This window comes from Guyanagaster necrorhizus (genome assembly GCF_019112545.1).
Source record: "Guyanagaster necrorhizus MCA 3950 unplaced genomic scaffold BT62scaffold_32, whole genome shotgun sequence".
Taxonomy (NCBI): Eukaryota; Fungi; Basidiomycota; class Agaricomycetes; order Agaricales; family Physalacriaceae; genus Guyanagaster; species Guyanagaster necrorhizus.
The window spans coordinates 48,409-65,119 of record NW_025064911.1 but is presented as its reverse complement, the minus strand read 5'-3'; the positions used below and the strand labels follow the sequence as shown (position 1 = coordinate 65,119).

The following is a 16,711-nucleotide window of genomic DNA, read 5'->3' as shown; positions in this document are numbered from 1 at the left end:
GAAGGATGGGATAGAGTAATTCTCGGGGCCGTATAACCTCTAAGAAAGTGACATGCATTTGTAGCACCTAATAGATTATGCTGTTAGCTATAACATAGACCTCACACAGCATAGCGATAAGCAGAAACGCGGTGTTGTATTCACTATACCTAATAGATTATGCTGTTAGCTATAACGTAGACTACAGAATACCAATCAGTGACATAAATGAAGTAATATAAGTAGATACTCACCCTCACACAGCGTAGCGATAAGCAGAAACACGGTGAGGGTGCTCGACAGACCGTATTCAATATATATAGTCCATCCCGACATAAAGGGGTATCGAGCTTGGCCAGCGGGATATGATGGAGCTCTTGCTTGCTAATTCAACATTCTGTACTGGGGCCATTTATGCAAGATGAGCAAGGCCATACGAGTTGCAAGTGAGGATAGTGAACAGCAGCTGCTCTCAGAAATTTGCGAGATATGAAATGTGTACCAGACCAATTGTTCTGAGTTCAGTTCATCCTTGAGAAAGCAGCCTGGTTCCAGGTGCTCTCTACTCTCCCTACAACTAACATTACCAGCACCTGATGGACAAGGACTGAGAGGGGGGGAGGGGAAGTAAAGAGGAATACTGCACACTCTTGAGAAGGTTGCTCATAATATAGATCGAAAACATTCAAGAAGTTGGGTTGATTGCCTTCAGTCATTCTCTTAGGAGCAAGCTATGTATATTAAACTGAAATGGAAACCCTAGCCAGGTACCAGATATTTTGTCAGCAGGCTGGGACTTAGGATTCAAATCCATTTGTTTCATAAGATTCGTACTAATGTCTTTGTGGAGAGATTATAATTGAGATGTGATAGCATGTCTGAACTTTCACGCTAATTCATTCCCTCTGAGTTGATGGCTTAAAAAATGGGTCCCATATATACCAAAATAGATATGTCATCCAGAGTAGGATTTATCGGTGTACTATGATCCACTATCACATAGACATAGAATAGTAGTGACCTACGAGACCATCCAAGAACCAGAACAGCATTCATGAATTAGTTCAGACAGTAGAAATCCATTAATAAATAAGGATATGCAAGTCGCAACATGAAGTTTGTGTTCCACCAATGGAAGAGGGATATGTAAATTGTAAATATCAAAGAGAGTCTGAGCCTTGGAATTTTCACTGTTCTAGCCTGTTCTTAAGGCTGCCGATTTCTCTGGTGATGCCGTTCATCTTTACAATGGGAATCAGGCGACTGTCAACGGTGTGCCAATTCTGAATCCCAGGATGGCTTCAGCTCTGAAAAAGAAGAAAAATAAAAAGAAGAGCAAAAGCCTGCAGCTGAGGGCATCTAATGCCAGTCTCAGCTGTTTTGTCTTCGTCTGACACGTTCTCTGTACTGTGCATGATGGCACTGCCATGTAATAATAAATACATTAGTACTTGCCGACGTATCGGCATACATTCGGAGTCCGAAAACCATTTGAAATCGCCAAACGTCGGCGAGTGACTCTTATACTGGCTCCATGGATGTGCACTTGTTCATTTCTGCATGGCGTTTTGGTGCGTGACACAGCCTTGTCTCTGCACTTGAATTCATCTTACTGAGTATTTACTCTAGCCTTTATCGAGCTTTACCCGACCTTCGCGTAGCAAGACGCGAATTTGCTTTACAAGTTACCCTCGTTCTCATTTCATCAACATGACAATGGATGCGCCACTATGGGTCAGTGAAACTTCGGTTACTTCTAGGAAACAGGTCGAGGAATGCTTACTCAGAGCTATCAGTTTCTACCCTTTGGCTTTCGACAATTTATTTGAAAAACTATTATCCATGGCACGGTCTCATGTGTACTCTGTTTCGCTACCGCGCGGCTGCAAGAGCAGATCCATTGCGGTGAATTGAATAGAAACGAGCAAGAAGGTTGTAATCCGGTCAGCAACAGCGCGCTTCTGCGTGTTGGTCGCGGCGAATTTGACCTACATGCTGTAGTCGTGCCAGCTATTTTGGTGGGTCATGCATATCTTTACTCTTTTGCGGTAGGTGTAATGAAACCTAGTTACTCTCCTTTCTTTACCTCAGCCTGACACGCTGTGGCGGCTCTTGTCAAATGAACTTCTTACGGTGGACGGGTCTATCAGCCGCGATACAGCTTTTCAGGTTATCGGCGTCTCAGAGTACGTCAAAAATGCAGTAATCCGTACGAAATATGTCGGTGGACCTTTGAGCCGGCGTCTATCCAGAGACGTTCGGACCATACATCTCCAAAGATACTTGCTTTGTGGACGTAGAAAAATGCATTAGCACATCATGTGAGTCATTTTGCCCGGATTCCCCAAACATCGTCTAATTGATCATTAGTTCAAAGAAATTGGCGCCTGCGGGCTGGGTTTAACGCATGAGAACGCGTAAATGAAAACGTGTTGTCCGTTGGCCGGTCCTCTTTGACCTTCTTCGTATGAGCCAAATTCGAGGACCGTCTTCGATAAACGTCCCTATCGTCGTTCTGCTCCCATCGAAAGTGAAATACGATCCGTACCTGCAGGAGCGGCGTTGATTTATTCACCACCCACGATGCAGCAGTAATCAGTCCTTCTGCAACTGACCGGATATCGGCCGAATGCTGAGGAAGCCCCAAGGTAATAATATCATATGGTCTGTGCGTGGTTCTCGCATCATCACGTTGGGCACTCAGCATTAAACTTTGCTCTCTATCCAGGAACACTAAGATGCGGGCACACAACGATATGACAGTTCTCTGAATCCTCTATTCAATGGAATATCAATACGGTACTTATGGTATCGGCTGATGAGATGCACTGAGATCGTGACTTGATCCTGGCTTTGTACCATAAAGATCTGATATCAGTCCCTTTAAACTTCTTTCAATTAAATCCTCTTGCATGCTCACCTGGACAATAGTAAAGGTCGCGAGTTCCTCCCGGTAGTAGTAAGCCCCCTCTTCTTCTCGGGGTTGCTGGGAGATCCTTACGATTCAGATTTCTAGGCTCCCAATCCAGATCTTCATCGTCCATGCATTACGGATGTTCGTGCCTACATATATTCTGATCATTATGCTCAACGCTTTTACGTGGCAACATCGCCTCATCTTGTACTTACGCAAAACTCCAGCCTTCGTGGGATTCCCCACGGACAGTCATCACAAGCTATTGAATGATACAAGGGGGAAAGCGTGGAGAGCGTGGCAGCTCGCACAGGCTGTTTTCTGGTGCTGTTACCGGCGTGAACAAATTTGCGAACTCTCGTAGGTGCCGTGATTGTGTGGTGCTCGATGCTCAAGATAAAGTCGGGCATTGTATGGAGCTCTTCCACGTAACCAGGTTGGGCCTTATCTGGGATCTATATGAGACTTGCCTACAGATGAAAATGTGTCATCGCTGAAAACTCATTTGTTGCTAGCAGTCCTCGGGGAGATGGGCGAGGTCGTACCTTGCGGGTGCTTGGGGTTGTCACCAGGACGCGGTTGTCACCGAGACAGTGCGTTCCCTGCGGGAAAGAAGTTAACTACATTCAAGGTGGTGATATACCCATTCCTGGCGCAACTCAATGTTCGGACTTTTTAGTGCTGGGTGAGCGAGGTGCCCAGATATAGCACTACTAAGAAGCGCAGTTCAAGGTTCGTCTAACTTGATATGATCAGTGCACCGTTGTTGAGAATGGCTATCGCACGAATCGGTACTATTTCAACGTAGCCGCCTCTCTCCAATGATTATTTAATAGCACAGACGCGCAAGGAACATGACTACAGTGGAGTGGTTAGGCTCTTCCATGCTGATCTGTCCCATGACGGTCTCAACTCTCCCATGCCTGTCCTCTCAGATCTTGATTCTTCAGGCCATCATGGTTTACTGTTTTGATTTGAATCATAAATGATCCGGCTCCGTTTGATTATCAGACCAATCTTACCTGCCAACGGCTTCTATATACATCTCTCTTCTTACCATGATGGATGTGCATTCGTGCATTTACTTTTATATCACTTGGGGTAACTTTTCAAACAGGCCCGGGCGCCTAGCACCTTCCGATAAAAATGTAAAACAGATAGGAGCCCAAGCACTGGTACGAATCACTGCCTACTACACTGACTCGATGGCCTCGGTCGGAGTGCAGCCACGAAGCACAGTGATGGATATCATAATTGTTTCTTAGATCCAGTCACCCAAAGTAAGTACATGTCCTTCGGAGTGCCGGTACTTCCACTAATGTAGTTTTTTTTCGGTTCCGTGGTAGACATAATCATTGTCATCAACCTGATGAAGTGATAGAGATCCTAATCCTAGATGGGATGACAGCCACAAAACATATTGAAAAAGAGTCATACACGGAATTGGACTCAGAAAATCTTCTTTCCCGCTCGTGATATGACTCGTGGAGAGCCTCATGGCGGCTAGATTGGTATACGTTGACGTATTGATGGCGTCTCTCCATTGCTATATTAGAGCGGCCGAGCATCTTGAAGTCAAACTTCCCTTCCTAATCCTTCTCCCTCCGAGCCCACCATGGACCCCATGGACCCCATGGCCATTTACTCAGCTTCCCCCTCGATGGAATTCACCCAGGCGGGTATGAACTTGTCGTCTCGCCCATCCTGGGTCAATCACTTCCTGAGTTTCTCGTCTCTCTTCGGTCTAGGAGCATTGTTCACCACACATTCGTACATATGGGATAGCTTCAGGTTGCTGGCGCTGGGATCCATCATTGAAACGGGGCGTAGACTGTGCCAGTGGCTTATGGAGCGTGTTCGGTTTCGTGAGTCCTTCATTTCGCAAACCATTAAATCCAACCTCAATATGTTTCAGAATATTCCTTGACGGCCAGATTTGACCAAGGGGATCCTGCTTACGAGTGGATCGTTCATTTTCTGGTACGTAAAAATTCTGTCGTCCTACGGAGGGCTTGATAATTTTGGATTTCGTACGAATGTATACATTTGATCCTGAGTTGATCTAGTGTAAACTTAACCTTTGACGGAATCACGTTTACCTGCCCTTCGCAAGGATGGGTTCATGCTCTCTGTTAACGTCGCTAACATACTGGTCAGACACAGGAAAAAGTCTGGAAACGATCTAGAGATTTCCGTGTAACTGCGAAAAGCTCGAAGCGCGAGTGGTCTATCGAAACAGGGCCTGAAAGCGTACAAGGAAATGCGGAATACGTGCCAGAATACGCCAATCCTCAATTATTCCGATGGGAAGGTTACTGGTTGGAAATCAAGCGTACGAATGAATTATTTGCTGGTAATCGTGCCGCAGGCGGACCGTCGAGTGGCGGTACAATCTACGTAACGTGAGTTGAGCTTATTTTCCAACCAACGCGTCGAATTTATTGATAGACACAGTGTATATACAATGGACATGAGCATCCTCTCGAGACTCGTGGAGGAGGCACGGCGTCGATATATCAACGTTAGCAAACCCAATGTTATTGTTCATTCTACAGAAGCTGTGGTGGTAGTCGTTCATCTTCGTGTCGCATTCGTCCAGCGCTGATCTTGTGTTCAGATGGGGCACAACTACGGGAGAGGGGGGATCTGGGCTGACGTGAAGCGGAAACCGAAGCGCCCCTTGGAATCCATCATTCTGCGGGAAGGTACCTTGCAATCGCTTATACAAGACGCGCGGGAATTCATCGACTCTGAGCAATGGTACAACAAGGCCGGAATCCCACATCGGATGGGCATCCTGCTTTACGGACCTCCGGGAACCGGCAAGAGTATGTGGCGCCGTTCGCAGATCTCTTAATATACATAATTCTGATGCTAACCCAGGTTCGACAATTTACGCTTTGGTGGGGCGGCGCACCTATACTTGGCTAAAGACACCTTATCTTATCATCACGACTTTTTCAGGCAGGCGAATTGGGATTCGAGATATACTCGCTTTCATTAGCGTTGAACTAGTATGTGCAACTTTCCTCCGACATATGATCTTTACGACCCGGAACATCTGACTGAACCAAACAGTGTGGATGACTCCTTCCTTCAACGCGCAGCCTCAGCCGTGCCCAAGCACTCAATATTCCTAATTGAGGATATCGATTGTGCCTTCCCGTCTCGCGAAGATCGAGAAGAGGACCTTTTGCATAACCAATACATCACCTATGATCCCTATTCCCCGCCCCCACAACGTCGCCGGTCCCTCGTTACGCTTTCTGGGTTGTTGAACGTCATCGACGGCGTAGGCAGCGAGGAAGGGAAATTGTTTTTTGCCACGGTAAGTGTGCTTACGGGTGCTTTCGACCAGTTCGATAATATAAATCTAATCTCCTGCTGCGAACTCCACATAGACAAATTACATTGACCGACTCGACGCGGCTCTCCTCCGACCAGGGCGTATCGACAGGAAAGTTCCCTACAGCCTCGCGACGCGGGAACAAGCGGAAGCTCTTTACGCACGGTTCTTCCCTGAAAGCCGCTTACCGGACCTCGGCATCATGGTCGAGAAGGGAGATTCAATAGAACAGTATGCCAGAGACTTCGCGGATCAGATCCCCTCTGATGAGTTCTCCACGGCCGAGTTGCAAGGGTACCTACTGGCTCACAAGAAGGAACCTAAGCAGGCTGTGAGCGATGTTGACGCTTGGATTGAGAGGGAAAGGCAGGAGCGGAGAGAGAAGCGAGAGAGAGAAGCTAAACGCTTGGAGAAGATGCGGGAGCAGGTCAAAAAGCGTTCTAATATGTATCCACCTATGCCAGTTGTCCCTGCTATGCCACCTGTGATAGTGGATGATTTTTAATGTCTTGATTTCTTAGAATATGTATTCATTTATCTAGTTGCTCCTCAAACTGGTGGTTGGAAGACATAATGTGTTCCAGCCAATTAATTTCGAGTGGTGACTTGGCACTGAGGGAACATTATCAGATATAAAGAATGCAAGACATCATCAAATGGTAATATCAAGTCACCAAAAGATGTTCAATTGAACTTGAAGTAGAATTGGCATACCTTATGTGCTGATGAAAGTGTTGAGCAATAACCAGGGTTTTATTTGATCACCTGATCCTCTCCATTCTTAACCTTGCTAAAGTCCTGTGCTTGTTGGGATTTTGCTAGAAAGTTCTAGAAAGGGCAATCCAGCATCATGCCAAGAGTTGATGAGTAAGCTCGAGAGAAAGAGAAAGTTGTAGTAAATTCTAGATATAAGTCTGGAGAGTATAAATACAAGCTCTGTAGGAGCTGTAGAATAATAAGTTCATACCATCTGGTCTTACCAGCCTGGAGTCTACCCTGCACATCACCAAGGATTTCCAACAGTGCTGCTATATAAAAACTTGGCTATAAACCCAAGAGATGCAGGGTACATCTATTCTCCAACCATCAATCATTAATGACCCTTGTTAGAAGAGTGCAAGCCTATTGGTCATCCATGGACCTTTGTTTAGTTGATGCACACTTTCTACATGCCATAGATAATAAAGTCACAGTTGCATGCTGCAAGATCTGAATCATGCCTGATCATATGAGTTAGACTTTGATTAATATCAGGCCACTAAAGTAAAGTGAACATGAGAAAATGATGCTCATTCTCATTGTAAACATGTCTTATAGCAGTTCAGGATGACTTGATACAAGTCATATTTGGCCTAAATTGACATTGGACACAGACATTTGTTCATCCTATGTTACAGATGAGCCTCATGCTGACAGTGTGTTGAACACAGAAAGCCCTGCATTATGCTCAAATGCTGTAACAGTCATGTCATCAGTTTTGTCAGCAAGAAACTTCCTTGCTTTGAAGGAGGACTCACTATCTATAAAGATCATCATGTATGTTTTTCCACTCTGCAATACTATTTGAGACAGTCTCCACAAGTCAGTAGCCACTAGGTTCATTGAATGAGTGATGAGCATGTTGCACAAAGACACAATCCTCATACCTGCTCTGGAGAGAATCTGAGGTGATTTTCAAGCCATCCATAAAGTTCTTTAACATCATTTCCTTGATCTTTTTAGAACTTGCATAAACAAAACAATGATGCCAGTGGCACAGGGAGGTAGATGATGACTGATGATATGGCCTGGAGAGTGGGTGCTGCATCTAGGATATACATGCCATCCAAGCCTCAACCTGCAAAGATCTCTTTACCAGACTTGTCTTGGACAGCCACATGGCCTTTAAAAATACAGTCAACAATCTGGCTTTGTCTAGAATGCTCACAGACACAAGGTTCACTACCAATGAAGGTGAATGCAGTGCATTTTTGAAGGTTAGCTTGACATCTTTCTCATCAAGCTGGAATGTCATCATCATCCTCTGGCCGAGAATCTCAAGTTCTCTTCTGTTCAATAGCAGATGAATCAGTATGAAATACAACTGGTATGTATTCAGTGAAGTCCTCATAGTTGCAAAGGAAGTAGTTGCTGACTCTAGAGTCTATAAACATCAAGGTTACAGAAGGTGAGTGTCTCTCAAATGTAGTTGTCACAAAAGCAGTTTCAGTGGAGTCAGTTTCACAGGTGAATTATGTGAGATCTAACTGGCATGTAACCTGAACACATGATAAACTAGTGCTGTATCATGTTTGTACAGTCCATTAAGCCCAAGTTGCATGTGATCAGAACACATGATAAACTGATGCTGTATTGAGTTTGTACAGTCATGCCAGAGTTCACTATATGTGTCTGTTGACTAAATGCTTCAAGGCCAGTAAACAGTTGGCTTGAGATGAAGTGGTAGAAGAATAAACTTTAGCTCAAAGCTGGGAATATATAATGAGAACTATGCTACTTATATACTGTTTGAGTCTGAGTTAAATATATCCCTACTAATTGTGAATTTCTATGCTATAGTGCTCTTTGTCCTTGAGCATTGTTACTTCCTACAAAAGAGTATTGTTTATTGTTGAGGGTTGTTGTTGCATCAGAGGACAATAGCAGACTTGGCCTATTATAGTGACTAAGCCTGCCCACAGTTCTAAGTGCTGGTCTAGACACTCTGACTAAGCATAAATAGAGGTTAATTGAGAAAAGAAAAGGAAAATTTGTAATATTACTCTCTCTTTAAGACCATCATCTTGATAGGTATTCTAGAGAGTTTATAGTCACAAATTGCATCATCTGCATTTATATGTTGTTCATTGATCTATTGATTAGATTCAGGGCCAAAACTCTTCCAACTAACCAAATAGTCAACTGTGGTTCATGTTCTCTCTTCACATGCATGAACTTTGTGGAGCTTGTGATTAAAAACTTGATTGACTTTATAGTGTTCTTTATTATTGATCAGTTCAGATTCAGGTGGGGGTGAGTGTTCTTGGTTGGAGTATGTGGAAGCAACATATAGAGTAAGAAGGATTTCATTGAATACATCATGGATTTTTTATGCAGTAGGAAGATGGAGTTTATATGTGGAGATGTCAACTTTGGTGAAAATGAGAAAAGGTCCAGTGCATTTATCAGCAAGTTTTTATTTTGGACAAGAGAGATAAAGGTTGGTTGTGTCCAACCAAATCTTGTTGTTGATGGCAAAGGTATGAGCTGAAGCATGATGTTTGTCATATTGTTTTTTCATGGATGTCATCACCTTTTCAAGGACAGTGCATGTTTCATCATGAATCTTAAACATTGTTGCAGCAAAGTCAGAGGAAGTGGGCATTATCATATGGAGTTATGTTGTATGAGAGATATTTGGGTGATAGCTGTGGTTTATAAAGAAAGGAGTCTTCCTGATGGTGGAGTGGATGCAGTTATTGTGTTGGAAGGCAGCTAGAGCAAGCCACTCAACCCAGTCATCTTAGTGGTAGTTGATGAATAGCCAGAGATATTTTTTAATTTCCTGATTGACTTACTCTATTTGTTCATCAGTCTGAGAATGGTATGCTATAAAGGCATTATGATGAATGTTTAAGAGTCAATATAAGTCATTAAGGAATTTCAAGATAAATTGTGGTCTCTGATTGGAGATAACAACTTGTGGTATACTATATTTAGCATAGACTTCATCATGGAGAATCTTGGCCCACTCTTCTGATGTTAATTCTATCAAGCACATGACCAGGATGATCATTTTAGAGAACCAATTGATGATTACTAGGATAGTGTCATAGCTGTTGCAATTGGATAGTTCTATGACTATGTTAACTGAAATGTGAATCTATGGTATTTGTGAGATCTCATTTGAGTGGGGCAGTGCTGCATGTGGTTGGGTCAATACCTTCTCATGTTGACATGTTTCACACTCTTTTACATACTGTTCTATATCTTATTCCATCTTTGGCCACCAGTACTCCCATAGTATCAGTTCTTTAGTTTTAGTGATCTTCAGATGCTCTGCTGTTGCATGGTCATGGCAGGTGGCAATAATTTCACCTCTAAGCACTTGATTATATGGTATATAGATCTGGCCATCATATCAGATCAGCCTTCCTTTCTTCACCATTCCTCATTCATGATTGATTGAGAGAGCCACTCATTAGTCCTATTGACTGGTATCTCATGTGGCACTTTTGATCTGCTTGTGAATCTCCTTCTCTGTTGGCATTATCATTGTCTAGAAGTGTTCAGGCTTTAATAGTACCACTCTCTCATTGTCATCACTCCTCTGATTGTGGTCTGCCTACCAACTGAGTAAATCTGCCTTCTTGTTTGCTGCTTTTGCCTTATGATGAAGTGTATGGTTGTATTCAGAGAGTTCTATAATCTATCATGCTTGTCATTGATTGAGTTTCTGAGGAAGTCAGAAATATCAAAGGTTTTAGTGGTCAGTCCAGATTTCAAAGGTCTGGACTGCACTGATCAGATAATGATGTCACTCTGAAAGGGCTAGCATGATCACTAGAAGTTTCTTGTCATATATTTTGTAGTTGTGTTCTGTCATAGTTAATGCCTTAGATAAGAAGGTGACTGACTACCATCTTCCATCCTGCTCCTGTGAGAGTATAGTGCTGATTGCTTCTTTGCTCAAGTCAGCTTCCACTCTGAATCATCTGTCCTGAGTTGGAATTACTAAGATGATGTCTTCAGTGAGTCATCATTTGAGGTTGTTGAATGCAGCTTGCTGTGAGAGCCTCCAATTTCATAGAGCATTTCCCATTAACTGCATTATTAGATGGATGATTTTGCTGTAGTCTTGAATGAATTATCAGTAAAAGTTAGTGAATCCTAAAAAGAATTGCAACTTCTTCTTTTTGGTTGGCATTGGCCACTCTGTTATTTCAGCTATCTTGATTGGGTTTATCTGAATGCTTTCTTTGCTAATGATTACTCTGAGGTATTCTGTTTCCAGAACCTCAAACTCACACTTTTTCACCTTAAGGAGGAGTTTGTGCTTTCTCATCAGTGTGAGTATCTGTTGGACTAATTTTTAGTATTCTTCATGATTTTGTGACATGATAAGAATGTCATTGAGATAGATTGTGATCTTTCCAGTGGTGATGAGATCTTTAAAGATGTCATTTATCATCCACTGGAATGTTGCTGATGAGTTTGTGAGTCCAAAAAACATGACTATGGGTTTGAATAGTCCTTAGTTGGTCTGGAAGGCTGCTTTCCACTCATTGCCCTTCTTGATCTGTACATTGTTATATCCCCATCTAACATTCAACTTGGTGTAGTATTGGGTGCCATGTAGCTTGTCTATAAGTTCTGAGATAAGCAGAAGAGGATAATGATTTTTGATTGTCATCTCATTTAGCTTTCAGTAGTCTTAGACCAGTCAGAGCTTTCTGTCCTTTTTTTTGACAAAGAAAAAGAGAAAAGCCATGGGGAATTTGGAAGAGTGGATTCACCTGCTGGAAAGGTTTTTGTCTAGGAACTTGTCAAGTTTCTGCTGCTCCAGATTTCCAAGAGGGTATGTCTTGCAGTCCAGGTTGGCATTTGCATTTAGAATCAGTTTGATTGCATGATCTCATGGCTTCAGCTCTGATAATTTGTCAAAGCTTTCCTTACTGAACAGATTCTGATAGTCTCAAGTCTATTCAGATATCATTTCTCTGAACATCTTCTTTTTCTTTTTCTCATTAGCCTTTGTGACTAAGTCATTGGCATGATGCATAGCCTGAATATGTAATACCTGTTATATATCTATAGTGAGTATGGTCTTACCATCTTCCATCTCTTTATCCCACCTATTCTTAGAGTCTTTATCTGGCAATTCAAATAGAATCTTGCAGTATTTGCATTGAGTGAAGGTGATCCACTTGGTCTTCCAATTGATGAGTGGATTGTGTCAAATAGACCAATCATGATCAAGGAATACTTCCTTGGTTTCTAGGTTGGTGATGGCCAGGTTAATCTATTTTGAGTGATCACCAATGATGAGTTATAGTTTAATAAACTCTGTGATTGAGCTGACTTGATTTTTGGTTCTATTAGCATTGTATACTGGAATAGAGATGGCTGTTGCTCAGATGAAGAGTTTATGCTTGTTGATAAAAGCTTGATTGATTGAGCTCTCTGTACAGCCACTGTTAATAAGAGCAGTGACCACATGGGTGGAGCAAAATGTGAGCATCTTGACTTGAGACTTAGTGGTTAGATCTCATCCTGAGATCTTTTGTTGTTGAATATACTTTTGGGGTCCCCTAAGCTTGTCAAGCCATTCCAAAGCTCAGCATCACTTGGCCTTCCTCATTCCTTTAATCATCTTGTTGATCACTTCTTTGGCTCAGATCTTGTGTACCCAGTTTTTGAGTACTGCCTTGGCTTCCCCTTTTGTTTTTGTATCTTTGGTGGCACATCAAGTTCATTTGGTGTTGAAGGGCTTGAGACATCCAGTGGAGATTGCTCTCTCTGTTTAGTCCATAGGTGGTTGAGTTTTCAGTTTAGACAATTCTTTGGGTGATCTTGTGGTAAAACAGAGTATATTTGAATGCACACATAAGTTAGGCATAGATGTAGCTATAGAGGTACTATCAGTCTGCTCAGCAGCTGTTAGAGACACACCACTAAGTCCTTTGGCCAATCCAGTAGAATTGCTCACTGGTTAGCCCTATTTTTTATCTCCTCTATCTTCATTTCCTTCCTGAGTTCTTTATTTTCCTTCTGCAATTTGGCAATCTGCATTCTGATGTCTTCTTGAGTATGTTTCTTCTTCAGGCAGTCTCTCAACAGGTGTCTCTTCTGGCCACAATTAAAACATTTGCCCTTCTTCTTTAGCTGATCTATGTCTATCAGCTTGCTCTGGCCAGTGTACATAGTGCTGGTTCTGGTCTTCTGCATTCTATATATGAGAGTGTTGGAGAGTGAGGTGCTAGTCTTGGCAGGGTTAGTCTGATTGCTGAGTTTCATGTTTGTTGGTTGATAGAGCTTGTGATCACTCTGAAGATTCACTTGTTCTGCCTTCTGCCACTGTCATTTCTTATACATCTTAGTGATCCATTTCTTTCATATATCATATCCTTTCAGGATATTTATTCCAATATCTGAGATCATTTTGATATAGAAGGGAGGTGCCCTTCATTTGAGCATGTCAACCATTCTATTATCATTGGTGACACTGTCCTGAATTCTAACAAGCTTGCCAAGCTATTTCAGCTTATTAAAGTACTCAGTGGCTGGCTTGTTCCCTATCTTATACTTCTTCATCTTGCTCTTGTGCACTTTCTGCATGGCTAGGTTGATGAACTTGTCTCAGAGGAGTTGTTTGAACACTGGCCAAGATGGCAGATAATAGTGCTGCCCAGTCATTGACTGTTAAGCCCAAGTTTCACATGACTATCAACACATGATAAACAGTTTGGTACCTCGCACTTCGGGTATATCTGACTGAGTTCACAAAAGTTAATAGTGGAAGTGAATCAAGGCTCAAGTAGTAAAAGCTCAAGAGTAATTTGGTGAAGATAAACTTTAGTTTGAGACTGGGGTATTACAGCAAGAACTAAGCTACTTAAATACTGTTCTGTTATCTCATTATAAATAGATGTTTCACAAAAGATATTGTCTGTCATAGAGCTGTTACCCCTGCTGTTGCCAGGCTCTCCACAAAAGCTGTTGTCTTGCTGTTGTGCTGTGGTCGTTGCACTGCCGGCTGAAGACAAAAAGGGTACTGTCTCTCTCTTCACAGCACACAGCGTTGTGATAGGAGAGTGACCGACTTGGGTGCTGAGCTAAGCATTCCCATGGTCCTAAGTGCTGGCTTAAGCACCCTGACTAGGCAGAGATAGGGGTCATTTCCGAGGAAAAAGAAAAGAAAATAGGAAAAATTGTAACATTGACTAGAGGCTGAGAGATAGCAAGGACCATCAAACCTTAGCTTTGTCTTCAAGATATGTGAAGGCAAAAGAGACTTGATAGTGGCATCTAAGGATAAGGCTCTCATCAGGTTCAGATATTCATTAAATGGTGGCCACTCCCATTTAGCTGGCAGACTAAAGAATGAATGAAGTGAGTTGTTATTAGCAACTGGGCTGTTCAGAGACAGTACTTCTTTTCACATGATAATTTTATTTCACACAGTGAATCCAAGCTTCACCACTTTAGAGTCATTCTTTTTGGGAGTCTTTTCATAGGGCCTGGCTTTGTCTGATGAGGATTGTCCACTGAGGAGTCAGCTTTCTTTGCCAACTCAAGGATTCTGGAAGCTGGTAATTCAGCTGGTTGGTTGGGGTCAGGATTGACTAAGCTGACTGGCAGAGCTTCAGATTGAAGGAGTTGCATATGTGTACTGGGTTCTGATACTTCAAATGGACAAAGCCATATAAACAGCTTATTTCAGTATTACTGAGAGAGTCTATAGCATGGGTTTGACCTTGTACTTTGATTTGTATGCTGGGAGTGGCCTCAGTTGATCCTTGGGATAGTGTCTATTATAGACAAAAATTGCTTGTTTAGTTGCAGCATACTGTAAAATGTCTCATTTTTCAGTGTTGTCCACAACTGTATACTCTTTCTCTAGAGATAACATCAACCAGCTGACATCCCTCCATAAAACTGCTGTCCCTTCTTGATACAGCCTTAAATATTCTTTCTCTCATTCTTATTGTATTTCCTCCTCTAATGTTTCTTCATCAGTTTCTTCTCTGGCATATTTCATAAACTGCCTCCATTTAAGAGGAATGTTCTGTTATCTCTCCTTATCCCCTTTCTCATCCTCATTGTCTGTCTCTTCCTCACTGTCCTCAGCAAAGAAGCTGTTGGGTGGGTCATAGATGGATAGAGCATGTGGTCTGATCATCACAGAGGAGCTGGTCTTTATTTCTATTGCTGGATCCTGTGATATTGGGGTTGATCCTAGAAGGAGGCTGCTTGAGGAGTTAGCCAGCACTGATTTCAATATTTCCTTAGTGGCCACCTTGTGCTCTCTGTTCCTTCAGTTTGTAGTGATACTAGCAGAAGTTTCAATAGAACTGAGAGTTGAGAAATAATCCTGCAACTCTGCCTCCAAGAAATCATTAGAGGCTGTGGTCAGAGATGTGAGTGTTGAAAGAGACTCAAAGCCCATAGGCATCAAGTATGGATTCAGAGTGGAAGAGAATGGTATCTGTGTCTGTAATGCTGAGAGTTCTGAGAGAAGAGAGATAAGTGTCCCTTTAAGTGGCTTCACTGGAGGTGACAGCTTCTGCAGATTCTGCTCATGGGTCAGTGTCTGCTGATGTGCTGGGCTCTCAGAAGGGAGAGCTCAAAGTTTTGGTGCAGAGGCCATATCAGGTTGAGGAGCTGGATCTTCAAGTGGCAGCCTCAAGTTCATGCTGGTGGCAATAGTACTACCTGTTATACTGGATCTCCTCATACTCATTCTGAGTCTGGGATGCTATATACTCAGCAACATCTTGGGCTTTTTCTTCTGCTTCTTGCCTGGCTCCCTCTATATGAGTAGCAGCTGAATAGTCTTTGGATTATATATGTTCAACATCTCTTTAGGCATTGTCATCTGTGTGTCTGTCTTATGTGTCCCTGTCAGGGCTAAATTGGATGTAGAGCCTTCTGTCTGAATTAACTCAGGTGTGGAGCCTAGCTCTCCACCTTTCTTGTGGGTCCTTGTCATTTGACTAGAGATCAGTAGTCTCATGACTACTGTAGTTGATGTAGACTGAGAGGGCTGGACTATCTTCTGGAGTTGCATAGAGAGAGTTATAGTCAGAGTCTGAGGATATGTGTCAGGAGCCTAGAGCCACTCTAGTGGCATTAAGAGAGTTCTGGACATAGTCTCTAATTCCATGCTCAGATGAGATAGTGGAAGGGTCAGAGAATAGTTCATCATCAAAGAAGTTGTTAGGGAGATCTTCATCCTCATGGTTTAGGACTGAAGAGAAATGCACCAGGACCCACAGGTTTCTGAATCTAGTGAGCTGAGTGTTATCATTTCTATTAGTTGTTTATTGGAGTTGGAGAGAGTATCAGTGTCTTTCTTCTTTTTTAGCATTTCATGAATCTAAGCCACTAGGTCCAGCTTCAGGTATGGATCTGAATGTGAGCTGAAAGAAGGCTCAGACAGAAGCAGAGATATAGTGGAAGGAGAGGTCAGACATAATATTGCACAAAATCTGTTGTACTTGTTAGAAGGCTTAATAGTGTCTGACTATTCAAGCAGTTACTGATTGTCATTCTTGGCAAATTTAAATAATCATGAGTAAACCTAGAAGTGTTTCAATAATGGAAGCTAAAAGTTTAAAAAAGTCATCAGTAAGATCAGAGGTTATTGTGTTTGATGATGGCATTCAGTTTCCTTCATGCTAGTGTGCATAAGAAAAGAGAAATATAAGCTTTGAGCTAATTGTTAAGCCCAAGTTGCATATGATCAGAATATGTGATAAACTGATGCTGTA

General features: G+C 42.5%; 1 protein-coding gene across 1 annotated transcript; it reads left to right on the top strand.

The window, feature by feature from the left end:
• Positions 1-4,574: 4,574 nt before the first annotated feature.
• BT62DRAFT_906867 (P-loop containing nucleoside triphosphate hydrolase protein) lies at positions 4,575-6,744 on the top strand (the record flags this gene model as incomplete). Its single annotated transcript, XM_043183652.1, has 9 exons — positions 4,575-4,758; positions 4,809-4,873; positions 5,051-5,295; positions 5,348-5,453; positions 5,511-5,721; positions 5,777-5,796; positions 5,858-5,907; positions 5,972-6,221; positions 6,295-6,744. The coding sequence occupies 9 exons, from the start codon at positions 4,575-4,577 to the stop codon at positions 6,742-6,744; spliced, it is 1,581 nt and encodes a 526-aa protein (XP_043035517.1).
• Between the last annotated feature and the right edge of the window lie 9,967 nt (positions 6,745-16,711).